The sequence below is a fragment of the Camelus ferus genome, chromosome 19 (genome assembly GCF_009834535.1).
Source record: "Camelus ferus isolate YT-003-E chromosome 19, BCGSAC_Cfer_1.0, whole genome shotgun sequence".
Taxonomy (NCBI): domain Eukaryota; kingdom Metazoa; phylum Chordata; class Mammalia; order Artiodactyla; family Camelidae; genus Camelus; species Camelus ferus.
In genome coordinates this window covers 38,329,012-38,344,262 of record NC_045714.1, presented here as the reverse complement: position 1 = coordinate 38,344,262, position 15,251 = coordinate 38,329,012, and the positions used below count along the sequence as shown (strand labels likewise).

The 15,251-nt window shown below is 52.4% G+C and overlaps 2 protein-coding genes and 1 long non-coding RNA gene across 8 annotated transcripts in view; 1 reads left to right on the top strand and 2 right to left on the bottom strand.

Moving 5' to 3' along the window:
* Positions 1 to 159: 159 nt before the first annotated feature.
* Positions 160 to 6,780, bottom strand: SPAG4 (sperm associated antigen 4). 3 transcript variants are annotated; one of them, XM_032462213.1, is made up of 12 exons: positions 6,337 to 6,780; positions 5,750 to 5,854; positions 5,336 to 5,402; positions 5,084 to 5,145; positions 4,789 to 4,832; positions 4,442 to 4,467; positions 4,212 to 4,320; positions 3,861 to 3,936; positions 3,618 to 3,733; positions 3,126 to 3,293; positions 2,528 to 2,617; positions 160 to 1,642 (listed from the first exon to the last, which is right to left on the bottom strand). In XM_032462213.1, the coding sequence occupies exons 1-12, from the start codon at positions 6,644 to 6,646 to the stop codon at positions 1,541 to 1,543; spliced, it is 1,275 nt and encodes a 424-aa protein (XP_032318104.1). In that variant the 5' UTR covers positions 6,647 to 6,780; the 3' UTR covers positions 160 to 1,540. The 3 variants fall into 3 exon arrangements, with proteins under 3 accessions (XP_032318104.1, XP_032318103.1, XP_032318105.1); XM_032462212.1 differs by lacking the exon at positions 160 to 1,642 and adding an exon at positions 2,249 to 2,413; XM_032462214.1 differs by lacking the exon at positions 160 to 1,642 and adding an exon at positions 2,249 to 2,413 and having other exon boundaries at positions 6,356 to 6,561.
* Positions 6,781 to 8,327: 1,547 nt separating this feature from the next.
* Positions 8,328 to 12,857, bottom strand: LOC116658009. 4 transcript variants are annotated; one of them, XR_004313218.1, is made up of 4 exons: positions 12,378 to 12,857; positions 11,794 to 12,025; positions 9,636 to 9,784; positions 8,328 to 8,611 (listed from the first exon to the last, which is right to left on the bottom strand). It is a non-coding gene; the product is annotated as an uncharacterized LOC116658009 (long non-coding RNA). The 4 variants fall into 4 exon arrangements; XR_004313217.1 differs by having other exon boundaries at positions 11,794 to 12,455; positions 12,595 to 12,857; XR_004313215.1 differs by having other exon boundaries at positions 11,794 to 12,857.
* Positions 10,924 to 15,251, top strand: part of LOC102507548 (fer-1-like protein 4) — a 28,809-nt gene continuing 24,481 nt past the window's right edge. Inside the window, exons 1-9 of the mRNA XM_032462204.1 lie at positions 10,924 to 11,199; positions 11,810 to 11,870; positions 11,996 to 12,127; positions 12,548 to 12,632; positions 12,883 to 13,042; positions 13,160 to 13,343; positions 13,431 to 13,617; positions 14,238 to 14,596; positions 14,974 to 15,082. Of these exons, the coding sequence (XP_032318095.1) occupies positions 10,988 to 11,199; positions 11,810 to 11,870; positions 11,996 to 12,127; positions 12,548 to 12,632; positions 12,883 to 13,042; positions 13,160 to 13,343; positions 13,431 to 13,617; positions 14,238 to 14,596; positions 14,974 to 15,082 (1,489 nt within the window). The 5' untranslated portion in view covers positions 10,924 to 10,987. The remainder of the gene's footprint in view (positions 11,200 to 11,809; positions 11,871 to 11,995; positions 12,128 to 12,547; positions 12,633 to 12,882; positions 13,043 to 13,159; positions 13,344 to 13,430; positions 13,618 to 14,237; positions 14,597 to 14,973; positions 15,083 to 15,251) is intronic.

The following is a 15,251-nucleotide window of genomic DNA, read 5'->3' as shown; positions in this document are numbered from 1 at the left end:
ACTAGGAAATTCATATGTACATTCATTACAGGAAGAAATATCACCCAAACGCCATGTTCCAATAAAATATTTGGTGCATATTTAAAATTTTTATGCATATTTACAGTGGCACATGTTTTTTATTTTACAAAATCAGGATCATATTTTACATAATATTTCAGCATTCTTTGAAGTGTTTTTAAAATGTATGCTACTTAGTACAAAATTATTTCAAATATAAACATTGTATAAAATAGATAATGGAGCAGGGTGTAGTTCCTAGGGTTCCTAGGTCTGACAAATTCTTTCCTGTAGATAGATATTACAGTGTTTGTTGCTGACCTCGTTCTTCTTAATGCCTATATATTACTCTGTATGTGACTGCTGTAGCTTATTTCCCCAGTCTCTTACTTATCAAGATTTGGGTCCCTTTCAGTTTTCTTCTGTTATAACAAACAGTGCTATAAGGAATATCTTTGTACATTTTTCTGTGCATATTTATTGGGATGTTTCTGAAGGATTTATTCCTAGAAATGAAAATGCTAGATCAAAGGGTCTGACTATTTAACATTTTAATAGTATTGTAAATTGCCCATCATAACAATTTTTTACCCATTTTGTTAATCTGACAGACAAAAAAGAAATCTCATTTTTAGTTTGAATTTAATTAATTATGAAGGCTAGGTATCATTTCACATGTTTATTTGTGAATTGTATCTCTTCTGAATAGCTTTTTTATAGGTGGTTGTCTTTATAACCTTTATTCTGTTAGGGTATTCAGTTACTAACACTTTGTCTCTTATACATGTTGAAAATATTTTCCACTGAGCTATTATCATTTCATTTATGGTATCTTTTGGTCTATATAACTTTTTAAAAATATAACTCTTTTAATATGGAAATTTAAAAATTTTATGTATACCAGTCTAGCTTGCTTTTTAAGAAGTCATCTATATATTATTATATTACTTTCCATGATACTGAATGTTCCCTTATATTACCATTTCTATTGGCTGCATATTATTTTTGTAGTATACTTCTTAGATGCTATTTCCAGTTTTTGTTTAAATAAACAGCAGTGTGATGAACATCCTTCAAAGTATTAACTTTGATTATATCTATGTATCCTTTGGATCCATTCTTAGAAATGGAATTGCTGTAATTAAAGAGTATAAAAATTTTTAAGGCTTTGTTCCTATTGTGGTTTTAAAACCTTAAAAATTTTAAGGTTTTAAGTTCCTATTATGAAACTGCCATCCAGAAAAGCTGTACTAGTTCATTAGTTAGAAAACCTTAAGCTTTAAAGAGCACTCAATAGAATTTTTTCTTTTGTCTTCAAATTACAAAATAACCCCCAAATTTAAATAGATGGATACATGTTCCACCCCCACACATACTCATGCATTCTACTTCTTAGAGGTGTAACCACTATTAATAGTCTGGATATTCTTCTAAAACAGGAGCACTGAAAAGAATCCTAACGGCCAAGATGTTGCATGTTTCTTTGTTCACACTGGCCCCCTTTTCTACTCTGCCCAGGTAGATCTCAATCCTTTGATGCTCATCTCCTTCCCTTAGAGTGAAGAGTTCTTGGATCAGCAGATGAATTGTCCTGTTTTCTGTAGCATTCTCTCTCCCCTGTCAGGCTCCTTGAGGGTAGGGACTGGTAAACAAGACACTGTATTGTACCTAGCGTAGAGTCGGGCACTCAGGTCTTAGTGAAGACAACCTGAGTACGGGCTAGTGGGCCTGTATCGACTCTGACTCAGATGCTTCCTAGAGGTTCTCAAGTCTCTAGTTTTTACTGAAGAAAAGGGGTAGCTCCCCCTGCACCTGCACCTGCACTTAACAGAGTTGGGGAACTTTCCCAGAGATTGGGGGTGGAATTGAGGTGCACAAGCATGGCTTCATGCTGACTAGCAGCTCTGCAATTAGAGGATGGCCTCTGGAGGAAGGTAGGCTTGGGGTCCCATTGTGGCATGGCTCTTCACTCACTGTGTGACCTTGAGCAACTTTCCTGATCTGGGTGGCTTCCCCCTCTGTGGTTGTGAGGATTAGTTAGGTAATGTGTACAACATCCAGAGTACTGTCTTGTGCACATGGTAAGCACTCCATAAATATGAGCTGCTGCTGCTACTGTATTGATCTGACTTCTCCAAGAAGAGGGTGCTTTGCTAGACCGCTCACCATATTTATATACCAAAGGCAACCAGAGCCCCAGCAGACCTCCCAGCACTGATCCAGGTCCTTTCAGCACAGACCTGCACTCCAACAATAAGCATGTTTAATGGGGTCCCTCTGTGGCACTGTCCCCTGCCCTCTCTGAGGTTCGAATGCCATGGGCTCGGACTCGATACAAGCACGTGAAATGGGGGTGGCCCCAGTTGCTTAGAATCTGGATCTTCACCTTGGGAAAGGCAGCTGGGGGCTCATTCTGGGGAGACAAATGGATCATGCCAAGGGCCTGCTCTCCCATGGACTGCCTTCCTCCCGTCTTCCCTCACTGTCCTGTTCCCTTAGCACCCTCAGCCCCCAGAGACAAACACACCTGTAGGTGGAAAGTCTGAATCTCAGATTTCTCCACGTCGAAGGTGAATTTCCCCAAGAAAACTTCAGTCTCGTCATCAACCTGGAGGCCCTGGTAGGTGAAAAGTGAGTGGAAGAATAGTGAGGCACAGGTGGAGGAGGGAGAGAGAAACTTTGTTGAGGAACTACTATGTGTTCATTAGCTTTATGCATACTCTCATTTTTTGGTGTTAGGATATTATAGTGTTGAATGTGGGCTTAAAGAAATCAGGTTGCAAATTTTAGTCTGGCCTCTTGTTACCTGTGTGACCTTGGGCAAGTTACCTCCCCTATCTGAGAATTACCTTCCTCATCTATGAAGAGGGTGGGATAATAGCACTTCATAGGTTGCTGTGCAGATGCAAGGAGATACAATCCAGGTAAAGTACCCGACACAGAGTAAGCACTCAATAAGTCATAACTAATATTTGGATATGGTTATAATTATTTATAACCTACAGCAGCCCTGAGAGGCAAGTGGTAGTATCTCCATTTTATAGACTCAGATAGTGGCAACAGTTTTCATGACCTGGTACTTTCTAGGCAAAATCCCCCACCTCCTTGGCCTCAGCCCTACTCACGTAGACTGCGAAGTCACGGGGGGCACTGTTGGCTCCCCGAGTGTGCGCCACGCTGGGTGGTGGATGCTGCAGAGTGATGTCGCTCAGCTGCACACGACCTGGCATCCGGATCACCACCTGGCCCTGGTCACCCTCGAAAGCCCAGCAATTCCCAGGGAACACATCTGGCTGCAGTAGGTGGATAGAACATCAGAACCACAGGGCTGAGCGACTGCGACCCTTCCCCAGCCTGGGCTTTGGTTTGGGTAGGCCCCGCCCTCAGCTTGACTCCATCATGGGCCCCACCCAGTCCTCCACCCTTAGCTAGAGTCCCTGCCCAGGGCCCTGTCCCTAGCACTGCCAGGTCTCTCCAGTATTACACTGTCCTCTGCTTCGTCCAGAGCTTCATCACAGCCAAGCCAGGCTCCACCTCCAGGGAGCTGTGGTGTCCATTCCCCCGAGTCCCACCCCAGTCCCATTCTGGGATCTAAGTTCCAGAAGTTCCAGGCCCACCTCCAGGATAACCGTGGGTGGTCTGGCGTAGTTCCAGAAACTGAAGCGATTCCAGAAGTAGGCAGTGTTCGTGTCCTCATAGTCGTGGGATGTCTTCTCTAGGTCTATAGAGGCTCCTGGAGCAGGGAGAAGCAACCTCTCAGGGGCTTCCAGGCCTGACCAGCAGCTGGGGCAGGGTCTGTCTGAGGTCAGTCTCCTTGGGCTGGTCATGTGCATAGGTCTGTTAGTGTCTATGGGTCTTACCCACAGAGCTCAGTGCATAGTCAGGTTTCTGCACAAAGTCCTCATTCAGCCTCTGGAATACGAGTTTGGCCACTCTCTGAAAAGACAGAGGGCGCGGCCTGGAGGTGCTGGGCTTGCGGGTCAGTATTGTGGGGCAGAGTTCTCTGGGATAGATAGACTTCGTGGGCCCCAGAAGAAATTCTGAAGTCGGGGCTCTGGGCGGGGCCTTAAGGCTCAGGACTCAGGGATCCGGGTTCCAAGGTGGGCTAGGACTGTACAGTGGGCGGAGACACGGGGGCCGGGCTCCCGGGGCGGAGCTTCTGGACACCTAAGGGGCCTGGTTCTAGAGCAGGATGTGGCTGCCAGGCTCACCTCGCTGTTAGCTGCACGAAAGCTGGACACTTCCTTGTGGAGTTTAACCAGCTCAGCCTGGAGCTGCTGCAGCTGCTCCCCCTGGGAGCGCACGCGCTCCTGGTACTCGCTGCAGGCAGGAGGTTGGCACGGTGCAGTTGGCTCCCTGTCCCCCTGGACACTTCCCGTAGGGACCCCCACAGAAGCACCTTTGAGCCCCCCAACTCCCTACCCCAGGTGCCCTCTTTCACCTTAGAGTCAGCATCTCCTTAGGTTCCTATTGGAGGGAGAGGGACAAAATACAGCACTGCTCAGCTCCCACCCACCTCCTTCTCCTAACTCAGTGTTGGACCTGCCAGACTCAAAGGGCCTTCTTTTTTGAGGACTGCCTACCGTTTCCCTGACCTTTCAGGACCTCTCAGAGACCCTTAAGCACATCTGGGCACATTCCCTCAGAAATCTCCTGTTTATTTTCAGCCTTTCCTTAGGGTTGTAGCCTCCAGCACTGCTCCCCCTCCCAGTGGCCCAGGGGACTCCCCACAACCTCTAGCTTCATAGATTGCCAATCACCCACCCCAGGACAGTCTCCCCAACTCACATTCTCCAAAGGAGGGGCCAGGTACAGGAGCCCCCAACAGAGTGCTGGAGAAAGAGGCGGGGGTGGTATCAGGGGAAGGGAAAGGAGAAGGTTTCCCCCAGCATAAAAGGACAGTGAGGAGAGAAGAGGCTTGAGGGGGCTGAGTCTGAGGGGGAACTAGAAGGCTCTGAAGGGGACTGTGAAGAGCTGTGAGCCTCTGAAGAGACTGAGTGGGCTGAAGGATATAGGAGAAAATGTGCCAGCTTTGGCTCCAAAGCATTCAGGGCTGGGGTCAGGGAATTCACCACCCTCTCACCTGCCAGAAAGAGGCTCAGCAGTGACACAGCCGTGAGCAGGAAGCGGATGGAACAGACCTCCCTGAAGAACCGGAGAGAGGCTGAGGCCCCAGGGCCCTAGTGAACCCCGCAGCCCCCACCCCAGGGTCTTAGACCCAGCTCCTGTGAACACGACTCAGCCAGGTGTGAACTGGCTCAAGGCTCAGTTGGTTAGGCCCTGCTCCCTCCCTCCAAAGAGCAGCCCGTGAGGCTCCCCCTTTCCTCCCTCTGACCTGTACACACTGACCAGCATGTCTCCTACCAGGGATAACAACACGCTCAGCACCTGGAAGAGTAGGCCTGAGGGGAGGAGAGGGGGCTCAGAGAAGGGACTAGGCTTAGAGAAGGGGAGAGATGAGGAGGGGATCACAGAGTGGGGTGTTCGAGGTTCAGAAGGGGCTTAGGAAGGGGGCTCAGGGAAGGGCCTAAGGCTCAGGAAGAGAAGGGTAGGCTAGGAGAATTAGATGGGCAAGGATAATGAGTTGGATTTTCATTCTCAGAGAAGGTGAATCAGGCTTAGGGAAGGGGCTGGAGAATCAGACATGAGCCCGGGGCTCAGAACTGAGACAAGGGTCTCAGAGGTGAGAAATGGAGTTCGGAGAGGGGAGCCAGCAGGTCAGAGGGGATCTGGGCTGGCCGGCCCGTACTTAAGAAGCTCTTGGACACACGCGGAGGAGGCATCTCCTGCCTCAGTTCCAGCGTCGAGAGAAGATCGAGCTGTTCCTCAGAGACTATGGGAGAGCCAGCCGGTTCTGCGGGAGCCCAAGGGCTCCATTGGGGCCTTGCGCACCGCAGGCCCGCTGTTTCCCCAGGACCAGGCTGCAAGTTCCGCAGCCCAGAAGCTGGGCAGCCTCACAGGCTTTGGTCCCTCCGCACCCGCATCCCGGGTCTCTCTCAGCACTTTGAAGCCCCGCCCCGCCCGGGTGCTCCGCCCAGCCGTTATCCCACCCCCAAATAGAGGCCACGCCCCCAGCCTTAGGTCTAGATACGGCCGTTTCCCTGGTAGGCATTCAGGCTAACACCGAGGCTGCGCCTCCTCAGTAGTGCCGAGTCACAGGATTTCCCCCGCCGCTTCCCAGGACCGTCTGCCACTCCGAGGCTCCCCTTGGTCCCTCCCCTGTCACACTATAGGCCCCGCCCCTTAGGAGGTGCCTAGGTATCCCGCGCACAAGCCAGGCCCCGCCCATTGGCCCCGCCCCTCCCTCGACTCACCCGGGGTCGACCCCGCCCGCACCCGAGGCCCCGCCCCTCACGGTTGCCGCGCCACAGGCGGTCTGCCCATTGTGGCTCCGAGGCGCTGGCTTCAGCCGAGAGCTTCCAGCCCATGTGGTTCCTCCGGGCACTCCGGCGCTCAAGGCGGGCTCACCGCAGCTCGAGCCCCGGGCTCTTCTGCCCTCGGGCTCCCCGGGCCCCGGCCCAGCTGACCGGTGCCCGCTGCTGTCCCCCGAGGTGACGCTCACTGAGCTGTTGCTGTTGTCGCTGTAGAAGTTGGGCGTGTGCTTGTGCTGGGACGCGGCCGAGCCCGGGCGGGGGCTCCGCCGCATCCTGACCCCAAGCTGCGCCCTCACGGACGCCAAAGTCGCCGCCTCAGCTGCCAAGGCCCTCGGCCCTCCCCTCAGCCAGTGCGCGCCGCCAGGATCCGACGGACCCTGCGTGCAGCCTGCCGGACCCGCGGCCCTATCCCACCCTCTCCCCTGTATCCGGGCCTGGCTGCTGACATCATAGAGAGACTACGCCTCCGCGGTTCCCCCTGACGTCGCGTCACAGAGCCAGTCGTGACGTCACTGGTAGCCTTAGCAGTCTTTTATTCTTTCCCATGTTAAAGCAAGCAATGACATCACAGCACTTCCCAGAACACCCTATCTAAAACTACACTCGGAGTAAAAGAATTTCTGTCCCCTTCTGGCTGTGCTTTCCTCCTCAGCACTAAAATGCTGTGGGGTTTATTTATTTATTTCAGCATTACCTGTCGCTCCTACTAGAACAGTAAAGTTTATGAAGGCAGGGATTTTTGTTCACTACTGTATCCTCCAGCACCTACATGGATCTAGCATGTGGTAGGTGCTCAAATATTTGTGAACATATGAATGTTAAGAAGGGGCAAGGGATCACCCGGGGGCACTTCTAAATAAAGTCTTTTTCGTCTCCTAGTCTCTCTTGTTCTACAAAACCTTCAGGCCTCTCCTCTCATCCTAGTCATCTCTGTGGTCAGAGTTCTCCTGCCTAATGACTAGGAGTTTGGGATTAACATATACACACTACTATATATAAAATAAATAAACAACAAGGTCCTACTGTATAGCACAGGGAACTATATTCAGTATCTTATAATAACCTATAATGAAAAAAGAATATGAAAAGAAACATGTAGTTTTATATATATATAATAGGTAACTGAATCATTTTGCTGTACACCTGAAACTAACGCAACACTGTAAATCAACTATACTTCAATTTAAAAAAAGAAGTGTTTTGAACACCTGCTATGTGAAAGCTAGGGACACACACCCAATCACTCATTAATTTAATAAATATGTTGATTGATAATGCCAGGGGCTAGAGGATTCACTTATTAATCCATCCATTCAGACAGTGTTTTGAGGGTCTACAAAGTAGCAGATCCTGAGCTGGGCACTGAGGACAGAGAGATGAACAAGGAACAACATGAAGCCACATGGCCTTGATGCCTCATAGGCTAGCAGAGACCAGACTGGTCCTGTCCTCTCCCCTTGCCTCCATCCCCACACTGTCCCAGCTCCCACCACACAAGGATGCAGGATGGATGCTGAAGCTGGTGCATGTAGGACTGAGCTGACCACAGGAACCTTACCCCCATCTCTCTATCCTCCCACACCCTCCCCACCCATGACCCCCAGGCCTGTGGATTTCGTGTTTGTCTAAAGGGCAGGGATTGCTGAACCTGCTGGGTGAGTCCAGTGAGTCAGAGGCGATTCAGGTGGGTGGGCAGGTGGGCAGGAGGGCAGGCGGGCAGAGGTAGCACCAGTGGCCCTGGGACAATGGCTCTGACCGTGTGTGTGCGACGACTGACAGGGCTACCAGGAACCCATGACCGACAAGTGAGGCTCAGCTTTCGAGGTGAGGTTTGCAGGCGTGCGCTAAGAATTTTTGTAACTGGGGAGCTCCAATTCCTCCATCCCTCAGGCCCCCAACCCCATCCCTAGGCACTTCTACAGCCTGTCCCCCTTTTCCCCAAGCCCAGGGTCTCCAACTCTCTGCCTCCTTCCCACCCTGTCTTCTACCTCTCTTTAAGGGTGAGCCCAGGGTGACTGGACCCTGGGCCACGGGTGGGTGGCGGAATAATTTTTTTTTGTGGGGAGGAGTTGATAAATGACTAGATTAAATTCTGAGCAGGTTTTACTCAGAGGAGAATTCACTGTGGTCGGGAAGCAGATATCGGTGAGGTCAGTGGGGTTGGGTCCTGGATTGGGAGAAGCTGATCTGTGACCCATCTGAGTCCATCCTGGGTTTGGGGGGTTTATTCCTGGGTTCTGAAAGAGAAAGATATAGTCTCAGGAGGTAGGGTTGGTCTCAAGCTTGAGACATTAGACTCAGTCTGGGACAAGTCAGAATCAAGACTAGGGGGATTAGCTCCTGATTGGTAGTCAGCACCAGATCAGCCCTAGTTTGGAGTCAACCCCAGGTTTGGGCGGTTGCTTCTAGGTTTAGGAGATCAGTCATAGAGTTAGCTCCAAGTTTGGAGAGTTGGCTTCTGTTTTAGGGTTGGGAATAGGCTCTGGATTAGGAATCAGGGTCGGGAATAGGGTCTGAATTAGGAATCAGGGTCAGACCAGCACTTGGTGTCACAAGGTTCCTCCTATTCCCAGCTGTTCCGTTGGCCACACTATGGGGCTCCGCTGGCTGGGGAGCGTTTGTCTGTACAGGTTGTCAACTGCAGCAGTGTGTTCAGCCCCAGGTGAGTAGGCTTGGGGAGTCAAGGATGCAGGTGGGGGTAGGGGATGGCTTGGGGCCATTCTCCTGAGTCATTCTTTTGATCCATGCCCCGCCCCCTAGGTCTCTGGGGACCCTAGTGATCTCCCTGCAGCAGCTACAGAGTGCTGGGCACTTGGTGCTGCGGGAGGTCCTAGTGGATAAGAATCTGCAAGTAACCCCGGTGAGTTCTGCCAGCACTCAGCCTGCCACCCCAGGCTTGAGAGTCTCTCTAGATAAGGTTCCCATTTCTCAGAGGGGAAAATCTAGACCCAGGCAGGAGTGGTAACAAGGCCCGCAGCCTGGGCTCCTTTCATTATAGCCCCTAGGCCAAGAACCAGGTTCAGCTCTGAGGACCAGGGGTGTGGCAAGGCAGGAAGATAAGGAGTTCTGTGCTGCTCCCGACCCAGCACTAGGCCCAGGTTTTGTGGGAGACAGATGAAACTGGCTGGATTTTCCTGGTATTTGGTGGAGGGTCAGCAGTGCCTGGTAGAAATGGAACTGGGTTCAAATCTCAAGACCACCACTTCTCAGCAAAGAACTTGGGCAAATTATTTAGCTTCTCTCAGCTGTTTCCTCACTTACCTTCTATGGAATCATACAAACTGTTTAGCTCTTCATTGAATCTGTTGTCATTTGTTGAGCACTGATTATAAGCCAAGTGCAGTGCTGAGCAGTGAGGATTGAGTGGTGAGCAAAACCAGATAAAGACTTGCCTTCTTAGAGCTCCACATCTAAAGAGAGAGGCAAACATTAAACAAATATTCACACAAATAAATGTAAAATTGTCTCCGATGGTGTTACAAAAGATTTGGGAGAATGTATAACAGAGGGGCATGACCTGTTTGGCGGTCAGAAAAGGTTCCCTGAGGAAGTAGTGCTTAGGTTTAGAATTGAAGGATGATAGGAGTTAACTAAGTTAACAGGCAGAAGAAGCAGCATATGCAAAAGCCCAGTGCCCTGAGACAGCATAACTGGGGGGAGAAAGACAGCAGGGCCGGAGAAAGCTGGTAGGGGCCAGACCCTGCAGAACTGTGGATTTCCAAGAATGGTGAGAGAATTTTGGAGATCTGTTTGGCCCCTTGAAGAGGATACTTGCACATGGAAGTTCTTACTAGACTATGAGTAGTCACTATTTTTTTAATTTTTAAAATATACACATATTTTAAAATGGAGGTACAAGGGATTGAACCCAGGACCTTGTGCATACACTCTACCACTGAGCTATATCCTTCCCTCATGAGTAGTCACTATTATTAACGATCAGACAGGAACCACAAGTCACCAGAGATGCAGGCCAAGAGGATCTCTGTTTACAGATGAAGTAAAAGGCATTTTGTAGCCTCAGGGCAGTTTGAGAGGCCCAAGGCACACTGTGTATCTGGTTTTAGATCCAGGTGGAACTTGACCTGAAGTACCAGCCCCCAGAGGGTGCAACTGGAGCCTGGGCAGAAGAGGACTTTGGAGCACCCATCTGGGACAGGTAACCTTCCCACCTACCTAACCAAGGCCTAGGCAGGCCTCAGGAAGGGAGAAGTGGTACCCAATCCCACCCTGGATTTGCTGGATGTGGTAACCCTTGGACCCGTGCTGCCCAGGTTGTAGCTCTGTGGTTCAGCTCTCCTTTCATTTCTCCTTCTCCCAGCTCAGAGCTGATTATTCACAATGTGGGCTTCCAGGAGCTGGAGTAAGTATGTGGGGCTGACATAGGGTTATAGAGACAGTTTTAGGATTAGGAGTCAGTGATGTGGAGTCAGTCCCTGGGTCTGGGATCAGTACTGGACCAATTCCAGGGTGAGAAATGAGTCCTAGAATCAGGGGTCAATTCTGGAATTAGAGGGCTCCCAGGTTAGGGGTCAGTCCTGGTATCAGTGGCATCAGACTAAGGCTCAGGGGTTGGTCCTAGAGTCAGGGAAGTCAGAGATGGGTGCCCAGAGATGGGTAATAGGTCCCAGACATGCCCTTTGGGGGCCTTTCCTATAAGGCCTGGAGAGGCCCGGCTGAAGCGGCGGGCAGTGGCATTGGGCCGCAGGCTAGCTCGAAGCCTAGGTCAGCAGGACGATGAGGACAATGAGCTGGAGCTGGAGCTGGACCTGGAGGATGAGCCTGATGTGGAGCTTTCTGGCGTCATGTTCAGCCCCCTCAAGAGGTAACTTGTACCCACTGCACACCTGCTCCAACACCCTACTAGTGTGTCAACCTAATTCACTTATATATGAAGGCCCAGCCCATCCACCCTTACAAACACATGGTCCCAGTGTATGGTGAGGAGTGGATATACTGGGGTCAAGGGTCGTTCACTTTAGGCAAAGACACTGCCACATCTACACATACACAGTTACACTGGCTCACACATGGCTTCTGGAACCCATGTTGGTGATGAAAGCTTGATGAAGACAAGGAATTTTGTCTCTTTTGTTCACTGCACTGCAGTGTTCCAGGGCCTAGAACAGTGTTGGCACATAGTAGGTGCTCACTCAATCTTTGTTGAATGAATGAATGGTTTTAGGGCTCTAGGAATGAGTTAAATTCTGGGTGTAGGGTTGAGATGGAAGCAAGACAAGACCGGAAGGACTCAGAATCCAAAAGTTCAGAGGGAGAGGAGATCTTATCTTCAGCACTAGGCAGGAATGTGTATGTGTGTGTGTGTGTGTGTGTGTGTGTGTGTGTGTGTGTGTGTGTGTGTGTGTGTGTGTGTGTGTGTGTTTGTGTGTAATGGGGAGGAAGTGAAGTGAGAGCTGACCTTAACCCTCTCTCAGCCGAGCTTGGTGCCTGTCCCGCGGAGATCCCTTCCAGGTGTCCAGGGCCCAGGACTTCCAGGTACTGCTCTCCCTCCAGGCCATAACCCTTGGGGAATACCATTCACCCTCCACACAGATTTTTACCCTCCTACCTTTCAAGAAGTCAGTCTTGGCTTCCTTTTCTCTTCCTTCTGCACCCTTCAGGTGGGGGTCACAGTGCTTGAGGCCCAGAAGCTGGTTGGAGTCAACATTAACCCCTATGTGGCTGTGTGTGTTGGGGAGCAATGCCGAATGACTGCCACGCAGCGTGGGACCAATTGCCCCTTCTTCAATGAGGTGGGTGTGATCCAGGAAGGGGGAGCCTGACAGAATGCATGGGACCCAGGATAACAACAGTCTATAAGAGGGAGCTTGGCCTGGGTGGAAGTGAGTGAACCAGTGGGCCTGAGGCTAAGGGCTCTTTGAGGGAAAGGATGCAGAGAGGCACAGTCTTGGAGTTGGGGGTAGGGGGAAAAGGGAAGGAGAGCGTTCTCTTTGCAAGAGGCTGGGGCCAGCTGGTGTGACTCCTTCATGTGTAACCTCTTACCTCCCTTGCTTCCCCACTTCAACACAGTACTTCTTGTTTGAATTTCATGAGACCCGCCTTCACCTCCAGGACTTGCTGCTGGAGATCACAGTGAGGGGGTAGGGGTGAGGGGTTTCTGTTAGAGAAGGGGGATGCTGAAGCTCCCTGGGACTAACGCCACCTTCCCCCAGGCCTTCCATTCGCAGACCCTCCCCTTTATGGCCACTCGGATAAGTACCTTCAGGATGGACTTGGGCATTATCTTCGACCAACCAGGTACTGAACCCTCCCCTCACTGAGACTCCTCTGCATAGGCAAGGGAAACTGACCCTCTGGGCACTGAGCCCTGTATACTAACTTGTGAGACAGCAATCTCTTCCGAAGGCTGACCTCCACGCACTCCCACCCTCCCTACTAAGCCGGACTTGAATCCCGGTGATAGTCCAACACTCCGATCGCTGCCCCACGACTGTCCCGCGCATCCTGCTGGTATTCCCTGACCCCCGGCCCGCCCTTTCACCCCCAGATGGCCACTTCTATCAGAAATGGGCTCCGCTGCACGACCCCCGGGACACCCGCGCTGGGACCAAAGGCTTTGTCAAGGTCACTTTGTCCGTGAGGGCGCGCGGGGACCTGCCCCCTCAGCTGCCATCCCCAGGCCCAGGCCACAGTTCCGACATCGAGAAGTGAGCTGGGGCGAAGTGGGGAGCGGAGAGCAGGACGGGGCGTGGCCTCCGGGACGGCGGAGAGCAGGAGGGGCCTAGACTCCGGCTTCTGGGCCCCTCAGCGCCGGTCTTCTCTAGGAACCTGCTGCTGCCGCGCCGGGTGCCTGCGGAGAGGCCGTGGGCGCGGCTGCGCGTGCGCGTGTTCCGCGCGGAGGGGCTTCCGGCGCTGCGCCCCGGGCTGCTGGGCAGCCTGGCCCGCGCCCTGCACGACCAGCGCGTCCTCGTGGACCCCTATGTGCGGGTGTCTTTTCTGGGGCAGCAGGTAAGTCCCTCCCGTCCCCACTTGTTGGAGGCCCAGGCTCTGATTCCGCGCTGACCCTTCTCCGCCCATCCTCGCCACCACGCTCAGGGCGAGACGTCTGTGCGCAGCGAGACGGCGGCGCCGGAGTGGAACGAGCAGCTGAGCTTCGTGGAGCTCTTCCCGCCGCTGACGCGCGGCATTCGTCTGCAGCTGCGGGACGACGCGCCCCTGGTGGATGCGGCCCTCGCCACGCACGTGCTGGACCTGAAGTGGATCTCGCACCCGGGCCGCGCAGGTGAGCGCTTCTGGCCGACGCGCGCTGCCTCTGCCTGGGCCCTGTCTGTCTCGGGCCCCGCCCCCGACGACAAACCCCAAACTCGAGACCCAGCTCCGCTTAGAAAGTCAGGCCCACCCCACATAACAACCTTGCTCTAAACCGGCTTCTCCCTTCAGAGCCTCACCTGTTGCCCCCAGGCTACAAACCCTTACCCTCGGTTTGGCTAATTGACAAAATCCTAACTACAGCTGCATATCCGTTAATCACTGTAGCCCTGCTCTCCCTACAAATTTACACGCACAAGAAAACAAGCCCCGTCTACATTATCCATTTTCTCGGGACCCTAATTTGTAGTTCCTGACTCCACCTCCAGGGCTCTGGCTCCGCCCCTAGAGCCTCTCCCTACGTCCGCAGCATCTTTGGAGGGAGAGCTGGTTTAGAAGTGCTTCCAGGTCTTGGTCCACAGCTGTTCGTCGTAGCAGTTGGCAGGCTTCCCTTCCGGAGCGGCTAAGGCCCAGTATAACACTCCTCCCCCTTTGCCCTTGCAGGAAATAATTATGGATGTGGTGCGTAGACTGACCTATTACCCACCTGCACCATGCTCCCCTCCAAAACACTTTTTTTTTGTCTCCTCACAGCCGGGTTTAACCCCACCTTCGGCCCAGCCTGGGTACCTCTCTATGGCTCGCCTTCCAGCGAGGGGCTCCGGGACGGTCTTCAAAGTCTCAATGAAGGCCTTGGCCAAAGCATTTGGTTCCGCGGCCGCCTGCTGGTGGCTGTGTCCATGGAAGTGATGGAAGGGAGAGCTGAATCCGAGCCTCCCCAGCCCCCCCAGGGGTCCAGGTTGTCCCGGCTCAAGGGAAAGAAGAAGAAAGCTAGGCCTGGCCAGACTCCAACCGGGATTCAGCAGCACCTAGATGCCAGCTCCAGTGCTGATGCACCTGAGATTCCTAGTGCCATGGAGGTGGAGGTGGAGGAGTTGCTGCCGCTGCCAGAGGTGGGGCTGGGGTTTAGTAAAGGGGCAGGGTCACTCTCAGCTCTGGAGTGTGTAATCGGCTCCCAGGCATAAACGCAGGAGGGAGGGTGTCTCAATTTGGGGGCCTGGGTGAAGACTGCAATGTGTGTACACATGTGCGCCTGTGTATATACACATGTGGGAGAAGGAGGGCTGACAAATCAGAAGTGAGCCAGAGAGGACTAAACTCCTGGTCCAGTGGGTTGGGACAGCAAGGGGCAGAAAAGGAAGCAGGACACCAGCAGTGAATCTTCTAGGCCTTGGCTGCAGTGTCTTTCCGTAGGCACTGTGGCCAGGCATCGTCCCCGGCTGCAAACTGGGAGGGTGGGGTTGATTCCAGCCTGATCCGCCTTTCCCAGAACGCCTTAGCACCCTGCGAAGATTTCCTGCTCTTTGCTGTGCTCTTCGAGGCCACCATGATTGACCCCGCCATGGCCTCTCAGCCTATCAGATTCGAGATCTCCATTGGTGCGTGGCCTAGCCAGAACCCTGAGTGTCATGAGTTTGAGGGGGTTGTTCCAGACTTAGGTCCCTGGAGGGGACAGTTGACCTTCAGTAAGGGGTGGGCTCTGACTTCTATTGAGGCAGAATAGCTTGAGGGAGGGGTCAGCCCCTCACCTTGGTGCCAGCCTGCTGA

Excerpts from the sequence above, each read along its gene's own strand:
- SPAG4 (XM_032462212.1), bottom strand. The coding sequence starts at position 6,646 with ATGCGGCGGAGCCCCCGCCCGGGCTCGGCCGCGTCCCAGCACAAGCAC. Across the intron at positions 4,833-5,083 it reads GCTGAGCCTCTTTCTGGCAG|CACTCTGTTGGGGGCTCCTG; the intron begins GTGAGAGGGTGG and ends CTCTTTCTCCAG. Across the intron at positions 3,734-3,860 it reads CTATGCACTGAGCTCTGTGG|GAGCCTCTATAGACCTAGAG; the intron begins GTAAGACCCATA and ends TCCCTGCTCCAG.